At 41.5% G+C, this 24,196-nt stretch overlaps 1 protein-coding gene across 3 annotated transcripts in view; it reads left to right on the plus strand.

The window, feature by feature from the left end:
- AOAH (acyloxyacyl hydrolase) overlaps nucleotides 1–24,196 on the plus strand; it is a 68,169-nt gene that overhangs the window by 22,305 nt on the left and 21,668 nt on the right. For all 3 annotated transcript variants that reach the window (XM_048951328.1, XM_048951330.1, XM_048951329.1), the window contains exons 7-15: nucleotides 4,469–4,539; nucleotides 5,686–5,746; nucleotides 6,242–6,312; nucleotides 6,576–6,624; nucleotides 7,051–7,099; nucleotides 7,369–7,463; nucleotides 14,275–14,366; nucleotides 16,725–16,807; nucleotides 23,153–23,189. In XM_048951328.1, coding sequence (XP_048807285.1) covers nucleotides 4,469–4,539; nucleotides 5,686–5,746; nucleotides 6,242–6,312; nucleotides 6,576–6,624; nucleotides 7,051–7,099; nucleotides 7,369–7,463; nucleotides 14,275–14,366; nucleotides 16,725–16,807; nucleotides 23,153–23,189 — 608 coding nt within the window. The remainder of the gene's footprint in view (nucleotides 1–4,468; nucleotides 4,540–5,685; nucleotides 5,747–6,241; nucleotides 6,313–6,575; nucleotides 6,625–7,050; nucleotides 7,100–7,368; nucleotides 7,464–14,274; nucleotides 14,367–16,724; nucleotides 16,808–23,152; nucleotides 23,190–24,196) is intronic.

A 24,196-nucleotide genomic window follows, 5' to 3' on the forward strand; every position in this document is an offset into this window, starting at 1 on the left:
CGTGTAGGAGGAAGCCTCATGAACAAAGTTGCTGTCTCAGAGCACAGAGAGTGCCCTTAGGGGTTGTCTGAAATTCAAGCAAAAGCCTAAATGCAAATTCTGCTTGTTTTTTTGTTCCCTTTATGTCCCTCTTAACTTGAAAGCTGGGCTTGGAAATCTTCCACCTCCACCAGTTTTCAGATTTACAGTGGATCTCAGTTGCAGAGATGGGAAGGGTAGCTTTTATTCTGCTGGGTTCACTTATGAGCTCAGCCGTGGAGTTTGCTTCCAGTTGTCTTCAGGCATTTAATTCAGAGCAAATGTTTTTGCTGTTTGTGAAGAAATTATTGATATTGCTTCTTCCTGAACCCTCACTGTGATGCTACTCTCAAAAGTGAAAATGAAGGTGCCTAATTAGCCTTTGGGCAATTGCCAAATTGTGAAGCCAGGGAAATAAACAATGCGCTGGAGAGATGGGTCTCAGCTCCTACAGAACAGCAACCAGCAGGATCTTATTCATTTTCCTCCTTATTCAGTGCTGTTCTCCTGATAGCCTGAGATTTCCTCTCAAATTACATGCAATACCCAATTCCCTTCCCAGGGCGCAAGCCCACAGTCTAATGCTTGCAGAAAGACTCTGAGTGAAGGAGGTCCTCTCTGTTAGACTGAGCTCCGGAGCAGGTGTGGAATGGAGAGGGATTGATGAGCAACTGCTGCCTCTTAGGATGCAGAGCTCTTTACCTCCCTTGCATGAGCTTTACAAACTGAAATGAGGAGTCTGATCCTTTTATTTCTTTTCCTCCTGTTTGCACATCAAGATGCGTCCCTTGTGTGGCAAGCCATGCCTGACCTCCACAGAACATAGCATGTCCTTTTGAGGTCTCCAAAGTAGGTTGGCATGGTTGGCAACAGTCCTTGGTGCAGTGGGGTCTCTTTCCAATGTATCAGTGCTCTACCATGAATTCAAATCTGCTACACGATGCTCCTGTACCTCCTCATCCTCCATCACTATGCCCTTGGCTTCTTTCAGCCCTGAATTGCCTGTTCATCAATGAAAAGGGCACTTAGGAACTACCCTGGCTAAGAGCAGCAAGACCCCGTTATACCTGGCTTTCTCCAGTCAGTGGATTTCTAAGCCTGCACGAGGCCATATCAAATTAAAACAAGTATCACCTCAGTGGTTGCACTTTGGCAGTTATATCTAGTGTGTGTCTTGTAATGATACTTTAAGAAAAACATGTTAAAGGCAGAAAACTAATAATAGCAACACTTCTAGGGGCATAACAGGACCTCTTTAAAGTTTTGACCTATGTTGGAGGGAGACAGCAAGTTATCTTTTTTTCCTCGTAGCCACCATTTTGGGTGCCTTTCCTTTGTGGTGTGTTTTGGAGAAAGAACTCCCCAGCCTTCTGGAGAGGTTCTTGCATGTTAACTGCCCCCATCTTGGCTCAGCTGCTGTGCATGACTGAGTATAAGACAGAGGTGATTAAAGCTGGTGCTAAGGAGATTGGAAGGTCTGCCTGGCTGACAGGGGATTGTATTTACTGAGCATTTCTTAGGGTTGCTGTGGGTTTGGGAAAAAGAGAAGGTATCTTCCAGATGTGGAAATGTGGTGGAAAATACTAAACCCAAAATATCGAGTAAGCTTCTCCATTCACTAAATGTAGTAAGCCATCTGTGAGCAACTCATTTAAACCAAGCACCAACAAACATCAGGGGCTTTTTCTTTGTTTTCATAAAACCAATTAAAATAATTACTGGAATGTCATTATGGAATGCTAATAAGCCATGAATTAAATATTATTGGTTGTTATGAGCATTTCTAGCACTAACTTTTCTTATGAATTGCGAGGCATCTTTGAGTAACAGCAGAGGAAAAAATTACTTCAGCAGAAGAGAGTTGTGCCTTTAGTATTTAGTGAGAGTAAGCTGTATGTGTGCAATCTAGTAGCCACTACATGTTGCCTTTAACTCACATCCCTGCAGCAGGAGAAGCAGAAAGCCACGGAAAGGAGACAGAGGGCTGCAAGGCGGAGCAGGGCACGAACCAGTCTCCTGCCCACCAACTGCTGCAATCATGGCATGGCTCTGCTGGGAAGATGCCTGCAATTCCAACCAGAGCTGAGCAGTGTGCTGGGGCTGCAGGGCTGCCTTCTTTTGAAGCTCATGAAGCTCCAGTGGGCAGCACTTTTCACAACGAGCTGAGAAAAATGCAGGAAAGGATTTATTCTATGTGCAGCAAATGATAAACTTTAAATGAAGTCTGAAAGCAGAATAAAAGAAGACCTGCTTTATTAACTTATTTCTTGGAAAATTTTGTCTTTCTGGCACAGTTTGGACTCCGGGTGCCTTAACTTCAAAGGCTTTGCATGCTGTGATTTAGGCTGAAGTAAGAAGCCAACAGCTTAGATGAAGACAGCACAAATCTTAGCACAATGGAAAGTTTTCAGAGCCTCCAGTGTTTTTGCAGGCAGCATTGAGATTAGTCCCACATGGAGGAGGTGGGGAAAATGTTGTATTTCTTTTTTTTAATCCTTTCCAGGAAGCTGTACAGAGGTTTGCAAAGCTTTTGGTCCCCAGTGCAATGCCAGCTTTGCCCTATGAGTCTGACAGAACTGGGGAGAGTTAGCTGGGGATTTTTATTAATTTTTTTTTTTGCAGGTTTCTTGTTTCTTGGCTCCCTAATTTTTCTCCTTTTGTTTCTTTGATTTCTCTGTGGTGTCCATCAGAGAGTGCATTGTCACTGCCCCACTTCCAGCGCTGCAAAGCTTCTACAAGCACAGCACAACTTTTTTTTTTTTCCATCTTCTGCTCCTGCTGGTGGTGCAAGCATTACCTGCTGTCTTACACTGGGGGCTTCCTCATCTCTTCAGCACTCCCTTCCTTCCATGTTGAAATCCTAGCTGTGACTTTCTGCTGAGGATGGCCTCTGCTCTTACTGCTGTGTAGCTCATGTCCATTGCACCTTGCAGTGCCCTAGCCCAAAGCAAATGCCTGCCTTCACAAGAGCTTTGGGGCAGTGCCCCACACACTGATGAAACCCTGCCTCACTGCCCTTCAGCAACCTCTAGGAGTTGCAGAATCACAGAATGGCCAGGGTTGGAAGGGACCTCAAGGATCATGAATCTCCAACCTCCTGCCACATGCAGGGCCACCAACCTCCCCATTTAATACCAGCCCAGGCTGCCCAGGGCCCCATCCAACCTGGCCTTGAACACCTCCAGGGATGGGGCATCCACAGCCTCTCTGGGCAGCTGTTCCAGCACCTCACCACTCTCATAGTAAAGAACTTCCTCCTAACATCCAACCTAAATCTTCCATCCCTCAACTTAAAACCATTTCCCCTCATTCTGGGAGTTCTCCATCACTCAGAGCTTTGCATGCTATGGTTGCTGCCCCTTGTGGTGATTAATAGCTATTTCTTGTCCTCTCCTGAGGTGTACACAGTACTTACCTTCTGTTTTATGTTAGGTTGGGGGCTGTAATCTCATTAATGAGAGGCTATCTTACTTTTCTTCTGTATAAGTGTGTAACATGAGGGAGTTGGTCCAAGGACAGAGGAGCTATAGCAATATAAATAATTACTCTCCTTTGCATGAAGTAATGAGTATGTCCATCTGCTCAGCTGTTTCAGATTTATATGGCTGAATATGGCCTTAGTGAATACAATTAATTAGACTGTGCATCTCCATATTTACTGGCCACCTGAATACTCCTGGTGTTTAAAGACTGCCTGAACTTATTGTTAAACCACACTCACAGTGCATTTGTGGGTTTGAGCTGCAATGCACCAGTGTTTTCTAACCTGAGCATTAAGTAAGAAGGGCTCTTTTACTTTCTGAATCTTCCTAGTTACCTGGGACCTCCACTGGGTTGGCCTGTAGTCTACTAATGCTGGAAGAGTTCATCCTGCAGTTGCTGGGCTAGCCAGATCAAAGCTACTTATAAGATCCTAGGTTTAAAAAAAATCTCATTAAAAATCAAAGGCATTCTATGCACGTGCTGGATCCCCCCTGTTTCTGCTCTCTTTGGCTCTTGACTTTTGGCTTATCCAAAGCTCCCCACCAAGTGTGCAGAAGTCAGTTTTTTAGCCTGCAATGTGCATTGCTTTCGCTAGTTCTGTGCTAAGTACAAGATACTGTCGTGTTTATTCAAGATGAGAATAGGTGATCTTACAAAGAGTGGGAAAAAAAAATAACTTTGGTGCATGACAGGAGGCAGTTTGATGAGAGCTTCTTCCTTCCTTTCAATTGTACAGCTCTCTGAAAGTAAATGTACTTGGTTTAGAAAATGTTCAGTTGTAATCCCCAAGTTGACTGCTGCGTCAGGTCTAAATCCTCAAATCCTCTGGCATGTGGCATCTTTAATGGAGTTGTTGGTGTTTTCAGATGCTGGTGGGCAGAAAATACATGGTTTAGCTCTGGACTTGACTGACACAGTGTCTCCATGAACTAACGTATTCATCTTTTTTTATTTTCTTGCCCTCCAGAAAAGGACCATGGGGTTCCCAAATGTATGTGCGTTTCCTCTTCTGGCGGACCTGTGTGAGAGGATTAAATAGTATGTATAAAGTTTTCAGCCCTACACCAGAAACCAGAGTGTGGTACATCTGTTTCTTTCAAAGGAGAAAAATAATCCTCACCTTTTAACAAATCTCCCTGTACTTCACTGCTGTTTCTTTCCTTCCTAAAACCACTGCCCAGGCAGTGCGCGTGGAAGCTGCATAGAGTTTTCAGGTGGGTGAGATTGCTTGGAGGGATGCCTGTGCTTTTGCAGTACTTAAAATGTCTGTGTGCATTCAGCAGGTCCAAGAGGACAAACGTGCTCTGTCACAGAACGGAGCTCTCTGCTACACAGTGGTATGACACCTTAGGAGGTGCTGGCTTTTTCCTGAGACTTCTGGAGTCCCAGAGACATCTCCATTGTGTTGCTCGGTGCCAAAACCCATATTCTGCCAGGCTTCAGGCAAACTAGGGATATGTGAAGAATAGGAATGAAGCAGTGCTTGCAAGTGTAGGAAACTCGCTAAGTATCTAAGAAAACTGGGTGGTTAATGGACAGGAAGAACAGCTTAGCGTCATTGCTAACTTTGAGGCAGAGCCTTGAAAGGCTGAGGATGTTAGACAGGTCATTTCTTCAGAAGCTGACTTTTACCCAATAAAATAAGCGTGTGTTTGTGTATCTACAACTTGGTATGGAAACTGCAAGTCTCTAGGCTAAACGTAACAGAAGATGTGGTGTAAAGTCTTCTGGGATGCTCATGAGAATGAGTATATGCCATTTGTTTTTGAGAGAGGAAGAAGGTTTCCACCAGCTAAGACTCCATTCTGCAGCTCTTCTGCAGGTAGAATATTGCTGCCACTATTTCCTATCTGGCAGATCTGTAAGATGTGCCACGCTGAGTGTGGTGTTCACTTCCAAAAGTGATATTTACTTCTTCCACTGATGTGGTGCCCCAGTTTGTGCTGGAGGCTGAGGGTTTGCTATTGCAGCCTCACACTAGTCCCTCAGTCAGCAGATATTGAAGGATATCAGAATTTGCTCCTGTGGGCAGAGTCACTTTGAAATACAAGCAGAGAACTAAAATTGAGCGTGGATCTGCAAACAACATGCCAGCTGTTTTCTGTTCTGAACGCTACACTTCTCCTTCTGAATAGGTTTCCTTTCTTATGTTAACGCTGCATTTGTTGTTTTTGTTTTTCATAGTGTCCTAGGAAGTAAACTGCCTTTTGAAGATTTTGATGGAGATAAATTTAGTACTTTCCCAGTAAGCAAAACCTTTCCTTCGGTACAATAATCCCTTAATACTGAGAACGTCAGTGGGTTTCGTCACGCTTTCGGCAGAGCCTTATTAATTCATGTGAGAATGGTATAGAAGGGAAGCAGAAAAAAAGTTTGTTGTAAAAGACTTGTTTGCTTCTGGATGAAATCACAGTCATTCATTTATGCCAGCTGGGCAGACGCACACGTGGAGCTGTGCTCCCAGCAGAAGCAAATTGCTCTGCTGCTAAGTGGTCTGTTTACTGAATTTAGAAGAGGTAAAGTACCACCACGTTAAGGAAAAAAAAATAATGCCCAGCTTATTTCTTCACCAAAGTGTGCAAGGTGTCATTTATTAAAGCTCAGTAAAAGCCGCCCTGAAATGCAACTAATTTACTGGGCTTTATTCCTGCACTTGGTGTTAGATTCTCATTTTAGATATTTTAAATTAAAAGCACCAGAGTAACGAGTGTTCTATCTGTGTGTTCCTCCTGCCTTGTAGACGCTGAGGGGCTATCACTGGCGCGGCAGAGACTGTGATGACAAAAACACCACCGTGTACCCTGGCAGACGGTAAAGCTTTTAATTATTTCAGATAATTTAGTTGCTTGTAACAATTGTGGCTCTGTAAAGGACAAGCTCCATATTTGTTTTTAGGCAATCTGTGAGAGGGCACAGCGTTTCTCATTGCCTTTGAGTGAGGTGCCCTTCCGCGCAGGAAGGAAATTCTAATTATTTTACATTCTTCATGGAAAATAGCACAAAGCTTCTGATTTCCTCCCCTTCTTTCCCTTATTTTCTGTAACACTGTATAACCCTTTCTAATTCTGTTTCAGTCCTGATAACTGGGATGCAAAAAGCGACTCTAACTGCAATGGCATATGGGTAAGTAAATGAAGTTACATCTTAGAATTCCCTCCTGATTGCTTTTTCTCTTTTTTTTTTCTCTCCTCCTTTTGAAATAGTCCTTAAATGTTGGGGTTTTATTATTCTGGTTTATTAACTGGTTTGGATTATTCCGTTTCTTTACTCCCTCAAATAAAATTGCATTTATTAAAAAACAAGGGAACACAGAGGAAGCAGTTATGAGAGTTTGTTTATTGATGCTTATGATTATTTAAATTATAGCTATTATAATTAATTGAAATGTACGTAAACTTCTTAGAATAATTTAGTGCAAGGTGTCATTATTACCATGCAGTGCTTCCAGCAGGCAAACATTCAAGACCTAAATTCTAAGCTGCCATTTTGTGTTACCATTTTTCGAGCACTGGATAGAGACGTTCATCTGCCCTTTCCCTCCTTTAACAGGGCCTGGATCCAAAAGATGGAATTCCCTACGAGGAAAAGTTCTGCAAAGGTGAGGCTTTAAAGCCGGTACAAGGAACAGTGTCTATTTTGTGCTCATTTTGTATTTTAGTGGTTTTCTAATCAGTGTCAATGTAGGGGGATGACAGTTCTCCCCTGTTTTCATGAGCAAGGCAAAATGGTGCATGTTCTTTTTCCTTTTTTGTAATCATGTAGATGTTGCTCTGCAAGCCTTGCTCTCCATGCTCTGCCTTCTTACTCTATAAGGAGGGCTTTACGTGCTGGTAGCATTTCATGCCATTAACCAAGTGTGTTAATTAGGTGCGGACTCTCAGGGGGTGGTGCTGCTGGGAGACTCGGCTGGTGCGCATTTCCACATCCCACCTGAGTGGATGACTGTCACACAGATGTCTGCGGTGAGAAACTGCACCTGGCCTGCCAAAATCACTGCTTGCTTTCCCCCTGCTTTTGTAATGTGTCCTGGATTGTTTTCCCTCATCTGTGGCATACGTGTAATAGGACAGGGGGCTCCAGTGCATAGATTCTGTAGCTTGTTGAACAAATACATCTGCAGGCATGTAGGGATCACCAGGGGTTTGCAGTGGACTTGTCCTAAAGGAAACAGTTTCTGTAATGAGTGCAAAGCATCACTAGCACACTGATATCTGTCTTTAGGCAGCACTTCTATTTTTTAACAGAAATATAATTCACGTAGCTCTGAATCACACCAAGATTCAGCTCTTGCAGGTCACTAATTTGAATGAGACAACAGGAGAAAAGATCACCTAAGCAAGCAGTAATTAGAAGAGGGGGAAAAATTTGCAGGCATGCTCCTGTCCTTCGTTGCTGTGTGCTTCCACAAGCTGCTGCAGCTCCCTGGCCTGTGTCATGTCCTCTGCACATCTCCTCCATCCCTGCAGATCTCCCACTACTCCTCCACTTACCTCTGTGCAATATGAAAAATTTCTGGAGAACCACCTTTGTCCTAAAACTTCTGCAGTTATTGTGCTTTTGTAGGTCCGTAGGTCTGAGAGTTCCATGCATTTTTCTCTCTTCTGCTCCCAGAGCTGAGCTGATTTAAATGTTGCCAATTAGCTGTTGTTTTTCTTTGTTAAACGTTTATGAGCAATTATTAGATGAATGACACTGATGACAAAGTTGATGATGAGCATAATAAATTAGCACTAATGGTAATTGAGATTATCTTGTCTAATAAAGATGGTAATAACACTGATGGTGATGATGATTCTGGCAGTAACGCTGGTGGCAGAGCTATGCAGGCAAGAACAGTTTTAGACTACGTCAGCATTTTATTGTTACTGACATGAGGGTTTAGAAAGTGTTTCTCTGCTAGCTAGATGGCATGCTGAGGCACAAGTATCAAGGCCTGGTGCTGGAGTGCAGATGATGTTCAGGTTGCCTGTTGTTACTGTCTGGTGCCTGTGGAGCAACTTGCGTGGTCCTCTCTATGTAAAGTAGAGAATTGATGTTCTCAGAACTGAACTCCAGCTCCGTGATGTGCTGGAAAGAGTAAGGGCTGGTTGGAAAGGGAAAAATGGTTCTTCTCCCATAGAGTCACTCACTGCCTCAAGTTGTATTGGGGGAGACTTAGACTGCAGATCAGATTTATTCATGGAAGGGAGTGGTCAGGCACTGGAATGGGCTGTCCAGAGAGGTGGTGAAATCCCCATCCCTGGAGGTGTATATGAGACATGTGGATGTGGTGCTTAGGGATGTGGCTTAGTGGTGGAATTGGTTGTGTTTTGAGATGGTTGGACCTGGTGTTCTTATGGGTCTTTTCCAACATAAATGATTCCATTATTCTAAGTCAGAGCATGAGCCCTGCACTGGGGGAACAAGGACGAAGGCACATTTGCTCTGGCCTTTCATAGTCATTCCATTCACCCATGGTGTAGGAAATAAAAGGAATTAAGGGATTGCTGGAACTGGAGAAGCTAAATACAACTGTATTCAAGCATTTCTACTGAACAAACATACAACAGATACATTGATGCAGAGATAGAGTTCAGTGCTGTGAACTAACAAGTGTTTAAACACTAGCAGTGCTAAAATGTTTAATTAGCAGCTACCCCTAACTAAGGAAAGTGTCACCTGTGAATGAAATTACTAGTAAAAAAACACTTGGAGCTAATTCAGAAGTTGATGCTGCTTATCCCTCTTTGTTGCTGCCTATTCCTCTTTCTTGCCCTTCTGCATCTTACTCTGTCTGTATGTAGAAAGCCTGTAGCAGCAACTTATCTTGCTTCGGGGTCAAGAAAGTGCAATATGTTTCTTGAGAAATAGTGTTACATCCTGTTGGTAAATGTCCTTCCTGTGTAGGTCTAATTACAAAGTGAAAAACAGTCATTTTGAGCTTTTAAAAGTTCTGGATGTTTATGCAAAGGGAGAGAAGAATAAAAGCATGTGTAGTTGCATGCTACCTGAGAACTTTGCAGAGAGATACCTGACCAAGAAATATCCCTCCCTTCCTCTCATCTTCCTTTCCTCATCTCCCTCTTTCAAATGCAAAAATGAAAAGGTTAAAACAGTAGGCCATGTTTCTCCATTCCTGTAAAAGCCAAAAAATAGCAGTGTGCTCTGGGGCTGGTCACAATATGCATTTCATGGCCAGCAGGCACTTTCCTTATGCTCTCTTCCTTGTGAAGAATTTCTGAGCACACCTAGGGCTGGTTCTGTGACTAGAGAGGGTGCAGAGGGTCTAAATCCTGCTCTCACAGAACCATCCATAATTTGGGACCACAGCAAGAAGAACCTGACATCTGGGCTCTGCAAGGAGGGAACAGTGCATTGACTTTGTCTACCTGCTGCCAATCTTAAGGCATTTCACTCAGATTCTGACAAAATTTCTTTGATAGGACATGTTGGAAAATTAGTTGATAAAATGGTTTCTTTTGTAGTCAATAGTAGAGGGAGTTCAAAGCTTTAATTTCCATTTCAATGGTGATTCAGTCCTCTACATAGAATTCCAAGTAGGGCTTTTCCCCCCCAAGAGTTTTACTACTTTCCAAGGAAAATGTTATGTGCCTCTTAACTCAAATTCACGAAATTCAGTTTTTATTACCTTACCAATTTTCTGTATTTTACATATTTATCTTATATGCTTTATATATTTAATGTATTTCGTATTTATCCTTACATGTGTTCGCATACAAATATGCAAGGGTAAAGTAAAATTTACACTTTAACAACTCTGTGGGCCCTCTTGTTAATCAGCACCACATCAGCAGCAGCTGTTAATTCCTGCGTTAGAGCTAATTATGTGGGGAAATAATTTTAGAGGAGAGGTGCTGAGAATTCAGTTAAGAGGCTCGGCAGCACTGGTGCTTTGTCTGATTATGCTACCATGCAAAGGAGCAGCACAGTTGAGTGAGGAAAGAATGAGAATATTGAAGAGAAATTTCTGCACTGAGGTGGGCTCAGATTGTCATTTGGATCATTGGATGACCAGCAGAGGGTGGCCAGAAGATGAGCACCTGGTTTGGGCTGAACAATTTGGAATTCACATCCTTGCTCTATCTTCTCAAAGACTGCTGCTGGGAAGCAGCTGTATGAGAAGATGTTATATATTGGGCTTTGTATTTCTCCTTCTAGCTGGGAAGTTATAGTCATGTTTTGTGGATGTTCCTCCCACTAAATTCATTGTGGAAGGTGTCCATTGAAAGCTTCTGCTCAGATAAGCACGTTATTTCTAATCCATAAGCACCCCAAGTAGAAGAATTACAGGAAAGGAGTTATTCAACTGTACAAAGGATTATTTTGGCTTCCTTCTTGTCAACCGGTCTTAGGTCTGCCAGCCCTTTCTCCTTTCTTCAGCAAGAACTGAGCTGAACGTTCATTCCTTTGACATTAAAATTCTGACACTAAAAATTAAGTGTAATGCAGCAGGCCTGCTTTTCATGAGGTTTAACAAAGCAGAAGAAACACTGTTGGTTTTGTCTGAGGTGGATTTTTTTTGTGGAATTTTAATGTTCAAAACACTGGTGTGTCTAGCCATGGATATTGCACTCCTGCTGCTCTGTCCATCTGCTTGTAATTGACTTCCAAATAGCTACTAAATGCAGCATTTTTCTGTTGTATGTCTGGGATAGGAGCTCACTTTTAAATCTCATTTCAGAAAACATTTTATCTGGAGATAAAAGCACTGTATTTACAAAGGAGCTGGAGTTATCCTCTCCAGGAAGATGAATTTAAAAGCTCTTGAATCTCTATTTCATGCTAAATAAAGACGAAAATAAATCCCTCATCCATCTATCTGTAGTTCAGTAAATGTCTATTTGCCCACAAACGCAATATCTTTGCATATCTCATTTAAGTAACAAGCTACTGCTGCATATTTCCAATGAAAATATAAAAAGCAACATTTCTTTACATTTGAGTTCAGGAACATTTACCCTCTCACTTCTTTTTTTTTTTTTTTTTTTTTTTTTTTTTTTGCAGCCCCAATAGAAATAACAGCAATTTGATCTGTGAAAATCTTATTCAAAACATGTTCTAGCTTCTCTGTAAATCTGGTGAGTTGCAGCCAAGTTTCTCCCAGCTAGCATTAAAATTACATGCTGTATTTTGGAGAAATAAGGTGATAATGTTTCTAATTTCACATTTATAGCCCTTGCAACTTTGCATGCCACTCGTGATTTATGGAAAGATGGGATGTTTCCTCCTCAGGAGCTCTAAGCTTGTTTTCATAATAAGAACATTGTCTCAGGTGTGTAGTGCTGTCAAGAGGAACTTAACACTGCTAAAATGACTATAAAAACAAACACCTGATTTTCCTTCAGATAAAGGGGTACTTCAGCACTTTCACAACTTCTGCATCTGCCTTTTCTAAATAGCTCTGTTATCATTAAGTTTCTGGTGCCTTTTTGCGGTCTGATTTGAAAATATCGTGCCTTAGCAACACTGAGCACTCTTCCATTTAATCTGATTTTGTCCAGCATGGCTCGGTGTGTCTTTAGCATCAGCCTTGGCTTTGCAGTGCAAGAGGAAGAGGAGGGTTTGGGGAGGTATGCTTCAAGCTAAGATACATCTAGGAGGTGTAAAGGTTCCTTTGAATCAAGACCCATCTAGGGCATTTGAGACTAAAATACAGCATTTGAAGCTAGCATGGAATAACTTTCTAATCATTCTCTGCTAAAATCTGGCACATAGGCTGAAGCATGGTTTCTCAGCCAGAATAGGCTGAGAGAATGGTATTTAAACAGGGCTGTGCTGAGAGGAGTTTTAAGCTAAAAGTCAATGTAGATCCAACTCTACTGTGGGCCACATTTGCATCTGAGGCTAAGCAAAAAGCAGTCTGTTAGGCTGTGCTTTCCAAATTACAGCTCTGCAAGTTCAAGGTCTAGCATTCATCTGAAATTAACTGCTCATCTCCACCTTTCAGTCCTGAAACATCTTCAAAAGTCTGACTTAAATACTTTGCTGGAGCGATGTCAATGCCAAACCTATCTACAGTTTTCAAATGCAGCTATAATTCTGGGCTCAAATGTTCCTTTCCAGAGCAATTTGCAACTTAATTAGATTCTGGCTAATTCATATTTAAGCTAAGATTGTAGGGGAAAAACAGTTAAAAATTATTAAGGGCTTTGTCCAATGAAAACATTATTCTGGAGTGATAGTATGAAAAAATGGTAGACAGAAAAATACAGAAAAATGTCTTGGTTATAGAAAAATACATTTGGACTCTATACGGTGTATGATGTGTTTGATACAAAATCATATCTGTAGCTTGTCCTATATTGTTACTTCTTTCAATATTTCTGTTGTCTTCACAGCCAATCTAAGGGAGACAAGTGCAGCAAATGACCAAGTTGAGCTTAGCCCCTTGATCAAGTGTCTGCTTGCAAATAAAGCTATCACTTTTTAGGGTGAGAGGTTCAGAAGTTCCTTCCAGTCTTTAAAATATGCACACAAGCATATATGCAGCTACAGGCAAGAACACACACACATATACATATATATATATATATATATATATATATATATATATATATATAAATGAGAGAAAAGCCACTGAAAGCTGTTAAGCCAGACCCATTTTCACCTTGGTAACTAATGCAGAGCCTCCATAAGTAGGTCAGATAGGCTGTTACATGCTTTATGCTGGCATCTGCCATGCATTAGGCTGCACTGAGCTCAGCTTCAGGATTTCATTCCCGCTTGCCCCCCCTTTCTTGCCTCTCCTCTTTTCCTCCCAGCCTCTTACATATAAAGCCCATAATCGTATACTCAAGTAAAGCTCCTACTCACTTAAATGATAATTTTGTGGGAATAAAGACTTTTTGAGACACCGAGAATAGCTTTCAGTTAACTCTGACCCTGTTGGAGAACGAATTTCTGCCTGCTTGCTGTTGATAGCTGTGATGGTTTAAGGAAACCCCTACAACTGATTTAAAAGAAAATGAAGCTAATAAATTACATAGATTAAACCAGCCTGTAAGTTCTCTTATTTTATGTTTTGACCTTCTTTGGTTATTGCTATTTTCATCAACATTTTTTTCAGTTTGAGCACATTGAATTTATACATTTGTCTTTGTGAGCCCAGCCCAGTCTGGGATGAGCTGCAAATTTACTCCATATTCTCGTCCTTCTGCAGTAGCACAGTTTCTGGAGGCCATTTTTCTCTTTCATCACTTTTTGCACTGTCACAAATCAAAAGGTAGACAAACAGGGTACTTCATTTTGAGTGTGTGACCACACAGAGGCAGACATTTTAAAAATAAATAAGCTGAGGACAAAGACCAGCAGAAGTACAAGACATTTGCATTGTAGAGTTTTTTAGGGACTGGATGCTCACAGCTCGTGCTGCTGGAGATTGCAAGGGAGCTTGGAGTGAGTTCAGCATCATCCTTGCCTTCCCGTCCATCTGCCAGAGAGACTGTGGACAAAGCACTGCCATCTCTTCCTTTGTCCAGGTGTACTCACCTTTGGAAAGGCAGCAAACAGCTGTTATCTTGGTTGTGTCCATCTGCAACATGTGATGCAACTCAGGAAGAGCTTCGGAATCCTCTAGAATCAAAGAGTTGGTAGATGCAACTCAGACATCTCTGAATGCCCCTGGTTCTGCTTCTCCCTTCTCTGCCTCTTGGTATGTCCGTTGTGCAAGAGGCAGCTTCTTAAATAATTACCACTATAACCATCATTGTAATTGCTGGGTGTTTTTTTGTCTGTAAAGGTGAAATTAAGTTGATTTAAAAATTTCTTTTTCAGAAATCATTTGCTAATCTCCCCATGGCTTTCACCGATGAGCTTGACTGGCCCCAGTTCTCAGAGATCACTGGGTTCCTAAACTCCACCATTGGGTAAGCTAATGGACAGGGAGGAGAAGCCATAGTGAGCCTCGAAAGCAACAAAAAAGCAGTGCTTGGAAGAAAAGACAAAAAATGCTGGACAGATGGGTTTCTAAAATCAAGGTCATCCTCTGATCTGGCAACGTGTTAAAAACCTTAAGTAAAAGTACACTTCTCAGTCATCTAGCCCAGTCTTCCTGAAATTCTGTGTGCTTTTAGAGCTGATCAAATTATAGCTTGGGAGGAAAATAATAAAAGGAAGACGTTACAAAATGAAATCTTGCTTTTTTGAAACTTCCAAAGCAGTGAGAAGAAAAAAATAGATAAGAATAACAAAGATCAGCGTTTTCCTTTCTTTTTGCACCCTTTTCTCCTGTTTTATTTTTGTTCTTGAAACAGTAGAATAAGTGATAACCTGTGGTTATTTTGATGGTATTTCTTTTTCTGCAGGTGGGGCAGTCTTTTTTCCGTGTGCTTTTCTTTTTTTCCTCCATCTAGTAGAAAGCAGCAAAAGAATAGTTTGGAAAATCATATTTGTTGAATTTCTTCTTTTGAATGGGGAAGACTGCTGGGATAGATGGAGAAAAGAAGTCTAAGTCTCAGAAGGGAAGGAACACAAAGTGCAAACATGATAAAAACTCCTTGGAATGTCTGCATTTTGAATTGTTAAATTTAAAAAATATATATATTTTCTTCAATCATCTTTCTGACCAGCATAAGAGGCTCATGTCTCTTGCCAGAGCTGAAGGATATAATTCATCAGCAGTGCCTTGTTTTGCCTGGGTTCAGGCAAATGTTTTTTAGTTTATATATCAAAGGTAGGTCGTGAATCCAATGAAATGCCAAACCAAGCAGAGGCCAAACCAACAGAAGCCTTCTACCAAAAGAACTTATAAATTGACACAATATATTCTTTTCCAGGAAAAATATCTGTTGTGCCATGCAGCTGTACTTTTTTTCTGCCTGTGCACAAACTGGGCTCCCTCAACTACCTGCACAGGATACGTGTTTAAAGGTTCTGTATCACTTCACGAGCTAACAGAGAGAATCTATGCAGCCTCCTCTTTCATGACTACCAGCAAAACCAGCCTTTACAAATCGATTACAACATCAGGCTACTCAGAACTCAGCATTTAACTGGGTGGCAAAAGATCTGAAGTTAGCAACAGACCAGAGCTTAGCAGCGACCCTGTGCCAGCAATAGGCCTTGGATCAGCATTGAGTTTTCAGTCTGTTTTTTAAATCTCTTCCATGTCTGGAAAGCAAAAAAGGACTGCTCAGGATTTCAGTGCACTTTTCAGAGAAGCAGCTCAAAATCTCCCAACGCAATGGCTGAGTCTGCAGGGGACCAGCAGGCAATGTGCTTTGGGAGAGCACCGCTTGCAGAAAGGCTTCTATTCTCTCTCCAGGCCTGCAGAAATAGAGTCGCAAACAAATATGGCCTAGGCCCAACCTTCCCACCCCCAATCAGTGAGGATGTACATCACTGATGAGCTGAGGAGTGTCTGCTATAGCCAAGAAGTTTTGTTTGCTTCCCCTCATCCCCCCACTGCTATGCTGAAAGGCAGAGATCTCCTGCATTCCTGGTGCAGCCAATTGCATGGTTAATGGCTGGTGTTATCAAGTGTGTCTATGTAGGTAGTTACTTTTTATTGCTGATTTCAACACTTACTGTTGTTTTATGTTCCTCTGCATTCACCTCAATTGACTGTTCTTGAGCCATGATATTGCAATTACCTGAAAACTTCACTATCTAAGTTCAAATACAAGATCAACATCCCCAGTAACAGTGACTAGGTAACTGTGACTCAGAGCATGACATTCTCATCAGCTTCTGCTGGCTTTGTTATCCTTTTCATTGCATTTTCATTTTTCTCAACAGTGCAGGAGAAAACTGATCAAAATCAAGGCAGAAGATGTTTTCAGATCAGTCCACCTAAGATTTATGTCACTGGGAATGAATGTCCTGCCAATTTTTTTTTCCTTTTTTTTCACTGTTCCACAGCTGACTATTGAAAAGCCAATTAGTGAGCAATCAACAGGATTGTTTTGTTAAATAACATATAACAAATAGGTTCTTAAGGACCTTGTCTGAAAGATCAGGATAAAAGAATCCAAAGTGAACATTCCAAAGAAACTCACCATCCATTTACAGCTTCCCAGAGAATATTCAGTCTTCCATTTTAGGCCACGTTCTTCAAAATAATAGAATTTTATGACCACAAAAAAGAGAAACGGTAGAATTGACTTATATTTTCTGCTGGTGAACAGAGTTGCTGAGGGTCAAGAACGTACTTCTTTTTATAGCATTTGATGTTTTCATTCACATCATACAAGCCTAGCAGCTCACATATTCTTAATTTATTTCAGAGGCTGGACAGACTCTCTGTATCTACGTTTACGCAGGAGAAATCGCTGCAATCACCGAGACCTACAGAACATTTCCCAGAATGGTACGTTAAGATTTTTTAACCTTTAAAAAGAAATCCTATTAGTATGGTGCTTGAGGTGACTTTCATAAGCATCTTTCGGAAACTAAGAGAAAACCCTTCCTAATCACCTACATGTCTTGTGGAAAAATAGAGACCAGCACTTACTTAACTCAGCATCTATCCTTGATCACTTCTATCTGCACTTTTATGAAACACTTTGCTGATATTTTTCCTTTGTGTGTCCAGTTGAGTTACACTCATTTGACAGTTTTGTTGGTTTTTTTTTTAACTTGTGGGGCTGTTAGTAAAGCTTCCAGTATTAGAGATGTATCTTCTACCCAGCTGTCTATTTCCATTAGAAGTTTAAGGAACGTGTAGTTTCAGAGCACCCTTTAAGGATGTAAATGAAGCCTACTTAACTGTGTATTAAATGACCATTTTTATACTATTAACAGTACTTTGAGGTCAAGTTGCATGCTTTAATAGTAAAGGACAATGAGAAGAGTATTCATGCTATTTCATGTGCAGAGACATGAAGTGATTTACAAGCCATCTCAGACTATTGCAGAGCTGGGAATTAAACTCATCTACCTCAACACCTGCATGGTACTGTAGCTCCTAGGCTGTTCTTACCTAATGTAGCAGTTAAATTCTGTAGGCAGCAATGATTTTTTCCTATATTCCTGCTTGAAATATGTTTTGAGTAAATCATTATTCTATAAGCATTGTTACATGGAGAAATTTGTTGTTATTTTACTTCTAAGGACCTAAAGAGTCAAAATATCCTCCTAGTTTTGTTGCTTGTAAACAGTGTCTCAAGGGTGAAGTGCTGATTGCAGCTTCGGCAGAGAAAGAAAGTGTACGGGCACTGGAAGCAAGGTCAGGCAATGTGGGAGTACTACAAAGATGCTGCTTGCTATTGCAGGGGAAAGTACATGCAGTCAAAACTCAATTAGAGTTGAGGCTGGCCAGTAATGTGAGGGACAACAAAAAGGACTTTTTAAAACATGGTAACAGAGAAAAAAGGAGCAAAGATAACATTATTCTGTTACTTGATGAGGATGGTCACCTCGCAAATAGGGATGCAGGCAAAGCACAGATGTATAATTCTTCATCTTCCACATTGATGGTGGGATCTGGGATCATGACTGTGGTAACTATAAACTTGCAGCCAACCCTGAAATTATGTTAGACTTGCTGCTGCATCTGGATGGGGCCTGATAGGATTCATCTCAGCATGCTCAGAGAGCTGGCTGATGTCACTGTGAGACCTCTCTCAAGTATTTTTCAATAGTCTTGGGAACCTGGAAAAGTCTCAGTTGACTGGAAGCTGATAAACATCCCAATTTTCAAAAGGGACAAGAAAAGGAGGTCCTGATAATTACAGGCCTGTCCGTTTCACTTCAGTGCCTGCTGGAATTGTAGCAATTATTATTCTGAGAGTTACTGAAAAACACCTCATTGACATCGTTGGTCACAGCCAACATGGGTTCATGATGGGAAAGTCCTGTTTAATGAAGTGAATCTCCTTTTATGGCAAGGTTACCCATCTATTTGACCAAGGGAAGTCAGTAGATGTAATCTTTTTGGATTTCAGTTAAGCTTTTTGAAAATGCTTCTCACAACATCTTTCCAGACAAAATGTCCAGCGAAGAGTAGGCTAAGCATAATGCAGTGGGTGAACAAGTGGCTGACGGATCAGGCTCAAAGGGTCATAGTGAAGTTACATCAGGCTGGTGGCAAGGCTCTAGTGAGATTTTCCAGGGCTCCATTTTAGTGTTTTAATCTGGACGCAGTGCTCGAATGCACGTTATTTAAGTTTACAGGTGATACTGATTTGGGAGGAGCTGTCGACTCCTTCAAGGGAACAGCTTGATGTTAAAACACCTTAGTAGAGATTAAAAGGGATTACGGTTCTGGTATGAACACCACAAAGAGGGAAGAATGGTTCAAACTAAAGGACACTTCTGGTACAAGTGGGTTTTTCATTAGTTATACCACTGTTTGTGGTGGGATCTTTAAAAAAGGTCAGTACCTAAGAGCGAAAACCTTAAATAGGCCTCAAAACAGAACAGTGGGGGTGAAAGGAAACTATGAATTGCTTCAAAACGGAGTTTGATTACATCTGTTATAATCAAATTATGTTTGTGCTTTCTTGAAGGGACACAGCAATCTGCCTTTGAAATTAAGGTTTATTATGTTAGCTATTTTGCATTGGGCTAAATGATGTTCCCAGCAGTACGTTTAAAAGATACTTGATTATTCTGTTATTATCGCATTCTGTTTGCATTGTGTTCAATTAGTTTTAATGCTTCAGAAATCTGGCTGCAGAAATGAGGGAAAAATTGTTCTCCTTGGGTGGATAATGTAGTTTAAGGGATATTTCCCCTCACTGACCTGAGTCCTGATGGCCATACATGAGGAGCATCACTGTCCCTAATGCTACCTAGAAACTTGCTAAATGCCCCCAGCCCCAACAGCCAGTTGTCTCACTGGGTGGAATAAGTTCCTCAACAGGCAGCATGAGACAAGGCTTCCCTTCAAAATTCAGGTGGGCTTTTCCCTTGGAGAAGTTCCCCTTGGATGCCAGCACCTTTGTCACTGGCAATGCCTCTGTATGCTTTCCTACCATTTGATGCCTGTGGGATGTTTCAGAGACTTTCGGTCTTTTTGGCAGTGATTTTGGTGTCATGGTTGCCTACAGGTTCTCCTGACCTACTCACCTGGCATTTGTAGTTGGTGGCATTCATGGTCACTGTCCCTCAGATAACTTTTTGGGCGAGGGAATAAAAAAAGGCCAAATTAGAGGAGGCCAACCATTCTCATTTATAGTGAATTAACCTCAATGTCTGATAACCTATCACCTTGTTTTCCTCTGTTTAAGTTAATAGATGTGCCTTCCTTTTTTCTATCTTCCCAATTACCTCACAAACTTAAAAAAAAAAAAAAAATTAAAAAAGAGAGATCTCGTTGTATGCACCATTCCTTTTTATACTTCTCTCTCTCATACTTACACTGCAGACTCCTGCATGATACAAAAGGAGAGGAGCCTGTGACAAGGCAAAAGGATGTGAAGAAAATTGAGAAGGGAATTTAAAAAGGAGGAAAATTACCAAAGCGATAGAAAAATCTCAGGGGATCATCCCTTGGTATCTTCTCTTAATCATCACAGTGAACACAATATTGTAAAGGGTTTGCTCTTCTTGCCTTGTTCAGCATAATAGTTCCACAGAATGTGAGGATTTAAATTGGCACTGCTGGTATCAGTGAAGATAAAACTGACCACCGGCCTGACTGAGCGCCAGCTGGGGGAACTTATCCTTCTCCATAACCAGTGCTGACCCAGGGAGATGCAATGAAAGAAAGAAATTCTGGAGGTGTGGGCCGACTATGGATGCACAGCAATCTGCTCTCACTCCTAATCAATGTTCTCCATCAACATTTTAATTTCTTTATTCATCCTTTTCAGTATGATTTTGGTGTCTCGACTTCTGGCATCTTCACACGTGCTTGCAGTCCATAGGTTATTGCTGGGTTTTGACTGACTAAGGTTGATCCTAAGATGTGAGAATTGGGCCTGGAAGCTCAGACATGGAGCTCGAATGTGTCCCAGCACATGTAGAAACCCCTTTGATAGAAGCATCCTGTTCTGTACAATGATTTGCTCAAATATTCCAAAGTATCACTAAGTAAACATGGAGAAAGTGAACACCCTCATTTCTAAAGAATTTCTAAATAATTACAGAACAATTCTGTGATTCTCATCCATGTTTTCCATGAGATACTTGGACATTGTACACTGTTAAAGATGGTGGTTATATTGTGTATGACTTTGCTACTCATAGTCTGATGTCTCTTTGGGATTTTTGCCTTCGATGAGAAAAAATCAGCCACGTTAACACATGCCGTGGCTCTCTGAGCAATCAAGAACCAGGTACCTCATGGTGGCTTTGAAACCAGTTTAGAAAGAATCATGGTTTTGTGGAGTTTTTAGATTTTGGCTGTCTTAGAAATTCTACTGTGCTCACAGTTCACTTGGGGGAAATCAGAAACTATTTTTCTTTTACACGACTGCATTTCTAATTGCTTTCACAGCATAAGGGAGCAAAAGATGAGAAAGCAGAAGCCTTTCTTAGCCATGCAGCACTTTCAGTGCTATCTGGACCCAGACTCTATCTGTGCAGGTCCACACTGCACATTGTCAGCCATACAAGGGCTTGAGCAAGCAAACCAAGCAAAGCACACCTTAGAAGAATTTCAAGGCTTGTGAAACTTGGGGTTGTGGAAGTAAAACCAACCCTGACTCCTCACCAAAAGTGCCACCAGTCTGAAAATGTTTGGAAAGCAACTAAGGGGAGGTGAGGAGAGGTCCAGGAGGAGACGGCAGGCATTCTGCAATGCAGGGGTAACAGAAGTTCAAACGCTCATTCTGCCTGATTTCTTTCTTCTCTCTTGAATGTTTTCTTCAGAAATTGCAACCTAGATTATAAAAACTTCCTTAATAACTTAGTTTTCTCATAAGAAAATGCTCTCTATGAAAGCCCTTCATTTTCTCAGTCTTTTGACTTGGTCTATAACCGTGCTGAGCTGCTTTTCACTATTTACACTCATGGAGGTAGCACCTACCCAAGAAGAGCCTCTTAGCTTTTGCAAATACATCTTTAATTTCCAGAGATCCCAATTAATTTATTTGCACTAGCACTCAGTTCAGGGAGTCATGCGGCAGAGCGGCTTAACAGAGAGATGCTGAATTCTTGCTGAAAGGATATTAAGCAGAAAAAAACCAGACAGCTAGTGGTTTTTCTGTTCCAAGCCGTGTTTTGTAAGGATTGTGTGGAGCTCTTATTCTGCTGAAAAGGGCTTCTCAACAGGAGAAGTGGATTTTGCTTGGACTAGCAACCCTCGAGAGAGAGAGAGCAGAGAGAGACATTCATTTTTAGCCTGGAAGAACTGGATTATTTAAAACATAAAGGATTTTGTGATATATGCAGTTGGCGATAGTAACAAAGGCACTTCTATTCAAATGCAAAGTGTATTATTGCTACCTTAGGGGTTTATCTCTTAGATCTTTTCACAACACCAGTCCAGCGGAGATTTAATGATGTTCTGCCCACAACTTTCCCCCCGCAAACCACGGGAGGACCGGATTTGCTCCTCAAAGCAAGCTTCAAGGCAGTATGCAGAAAAAAGGAGAGAGCAGGGAGGAGCTGAGCGGAGTGTGATACAAGAAGAGGGAGAAAAGAGGAGAGAAAGTGAAAATGCGACAAAATAAAAGCCAGTACAATGCACAGGGCCTTCTCTTCTGAAGTTCATGTTCCTGAATCATGCTGTGGGTGAGCTGCTTGCTGTCACAGTCCCAGTCCAATCCTGAACAAAGCACCATGCTTCTCCTGGCTGCTTTTTTGCTGCCACTCTTGTTGTGCAGGTGACGGAGTTTGACTTGCGTGCTGCAGACAGCTGGGATGCATACACTTTCTAGCAAGGCCTGCTTGAAAGTTTTATGCATAAAAGCTCTCTTGATTGGGAAATGCTTTTCTTATTCAAGGCATTAATGAAATGCAGCAGACCTTTACAGATGCTTAGGTTTAGCTAGTTCTTTTCCCAGAGGAGGAAAACGTTGCACCCAACCATTTGGGTGAATTGCTAATGAAATGCAGAGCTTTTATGGAGCATTGCAGCTGGCCTAATACTATTTTTCATAAGTCTGCCACTGGTGGCAGCAGCGATGCAAACACCCCAACATTGGTGCCTGGTGCTGTAGCAAAGCAGAAAGTCTTTGCAGAATATTTCCCACTGCCAGCTGCCCCTCCAGAAGTGCACAATCTCACAGGCATCCTGTGTTGTATCTGCCAATCCTGCTGCAGGCGTCCTGGGTACCCTGGGATGTCAAAAATGGCTCTTGGTGCCTATGTTTAGGACCTGAATCACTCCCAATGTGACATAGCTGTGAGACACTTAGGAGAGTGAGAACAGTTCCTCTTGCAGTTTATAGGAAAAGTTAAAAGTAGATCAACTGTTGACAAGTCAGGTTGGCTGGTTTACAAGAGACTACTATGTTCAACAGATGGGAAGAAGCTGCCAGATCTAGATTAAAAGCCAGATCCAAACAACCCAACACTTGTAAGTATCTGACTTTCTATGGTCTGATGTGTGAACTCAGGTGAGAGTCAGCAGGTACTGGATGCAGCTTTACTTCCTAATGCTGGCACACAAGAAGGTTACAGAGGCACTTGCTGCTGCCATTTTATTTTTAACACTCCTACATTCTTAGAAATGTGCAGTGAATTGGGTTTTGCCTTTCCCTTTATTTGTCCCTGTAATGATTTTTCTTTTACTGTTCCTCTTATTCCTGCTGCATGTGATCAGGTGGTTCTTCACGAAATCTCCTCGGTTTAATAAAAAGGTGAGTGTTTGATGGGATTCTGAATGCTGACTGCAGGTACAGAAGTGTGTGTGGGATCCTGCACCCTCAAATGGAAGCAGCAGGGCCCTGCAGTGAATGCATTATCCACAAGTGCCTCGAGAAGCACAACTTCACCAGGCCACTGTGCTCCGAAGTGCTGTTTCCTCTATAGTACCAGCATTCATTAAGAGAGGAAAAACTCTGAAAATGTGGATGTCACCAACTCCAAGGCCTTAATCTTAAGCCAGTGGGGCATTTCCATGGATTTCAGGAAAAGGTTGAGCTTTGCCTTGTATCTATCCTATGGATCTCACTGACCACATTGCTCCTGATTAGTAGCAATGAATTATAATTAGTAGCAATTAGTAGCAATGTGATGGACATGGGCATGCCTGGAGTATTATCCCTGTATGGATAGAACTGAGTAGCTACCAGACATGGAGAGGAAGCATCGTTCCTTTTCAGATGAATTTGATGGCTATGGAATGGTTGGGTTTGGTTTAGGGTTAGGGTCAGGCTTAGGGTTAGCCTTCTCTACACTGATGCACTTCACTCCTGAAAGATTTACAGTTCTTCCCTGCAGAAAAAAAAAAAAAAAGCAAACATTAATGAATCATTCCTCTGTCTTGCTGAATTTCAAGCCACATCCTAATTTGATATTGTGCTCAATCCCATCCATAAATGCAGTTGTCAGCCACACATACAGTTTTGTCCCATCTCTAATTAAAAACTTCACAGCTTGATTTATGTCTTTGCCCTGAAATGAAACTACTTGATTTGGCTTCTGAATAGTACAGAGATACAAAGCCAGCAAGAGGGGCAGTGAAAGAGAAAAATCCATAAGGGGTGAAATGAGGAAAAAATTAATGTGAGAACCTTGATTAAAATATAAAATTACAGAAAAGGAAAACAAAACAAAACAAAACCTAGAACTATAGCCATCTGAGCATTGGCAAAATCTGAACAAACTACTTCCAAACATGAACTCATGCAGCATGTGATTCAGG

The sequence above is a fragment of the Lagopus muta genome, chromosome 7 (assembly GCF_023343835.1).
Source record: "Lagopus muta isolate bLagMut1 chromosome 7, bLagMut1 primary, whole genome shotgun sequence".
In the NCBI taxonomy this organism is placed as follows: domain Eukaryota; kingdom Metazoa; phylum Chordata; class Aves; order Galliformes; family Phasianidae; genus Lagopus; species Lagopus muta.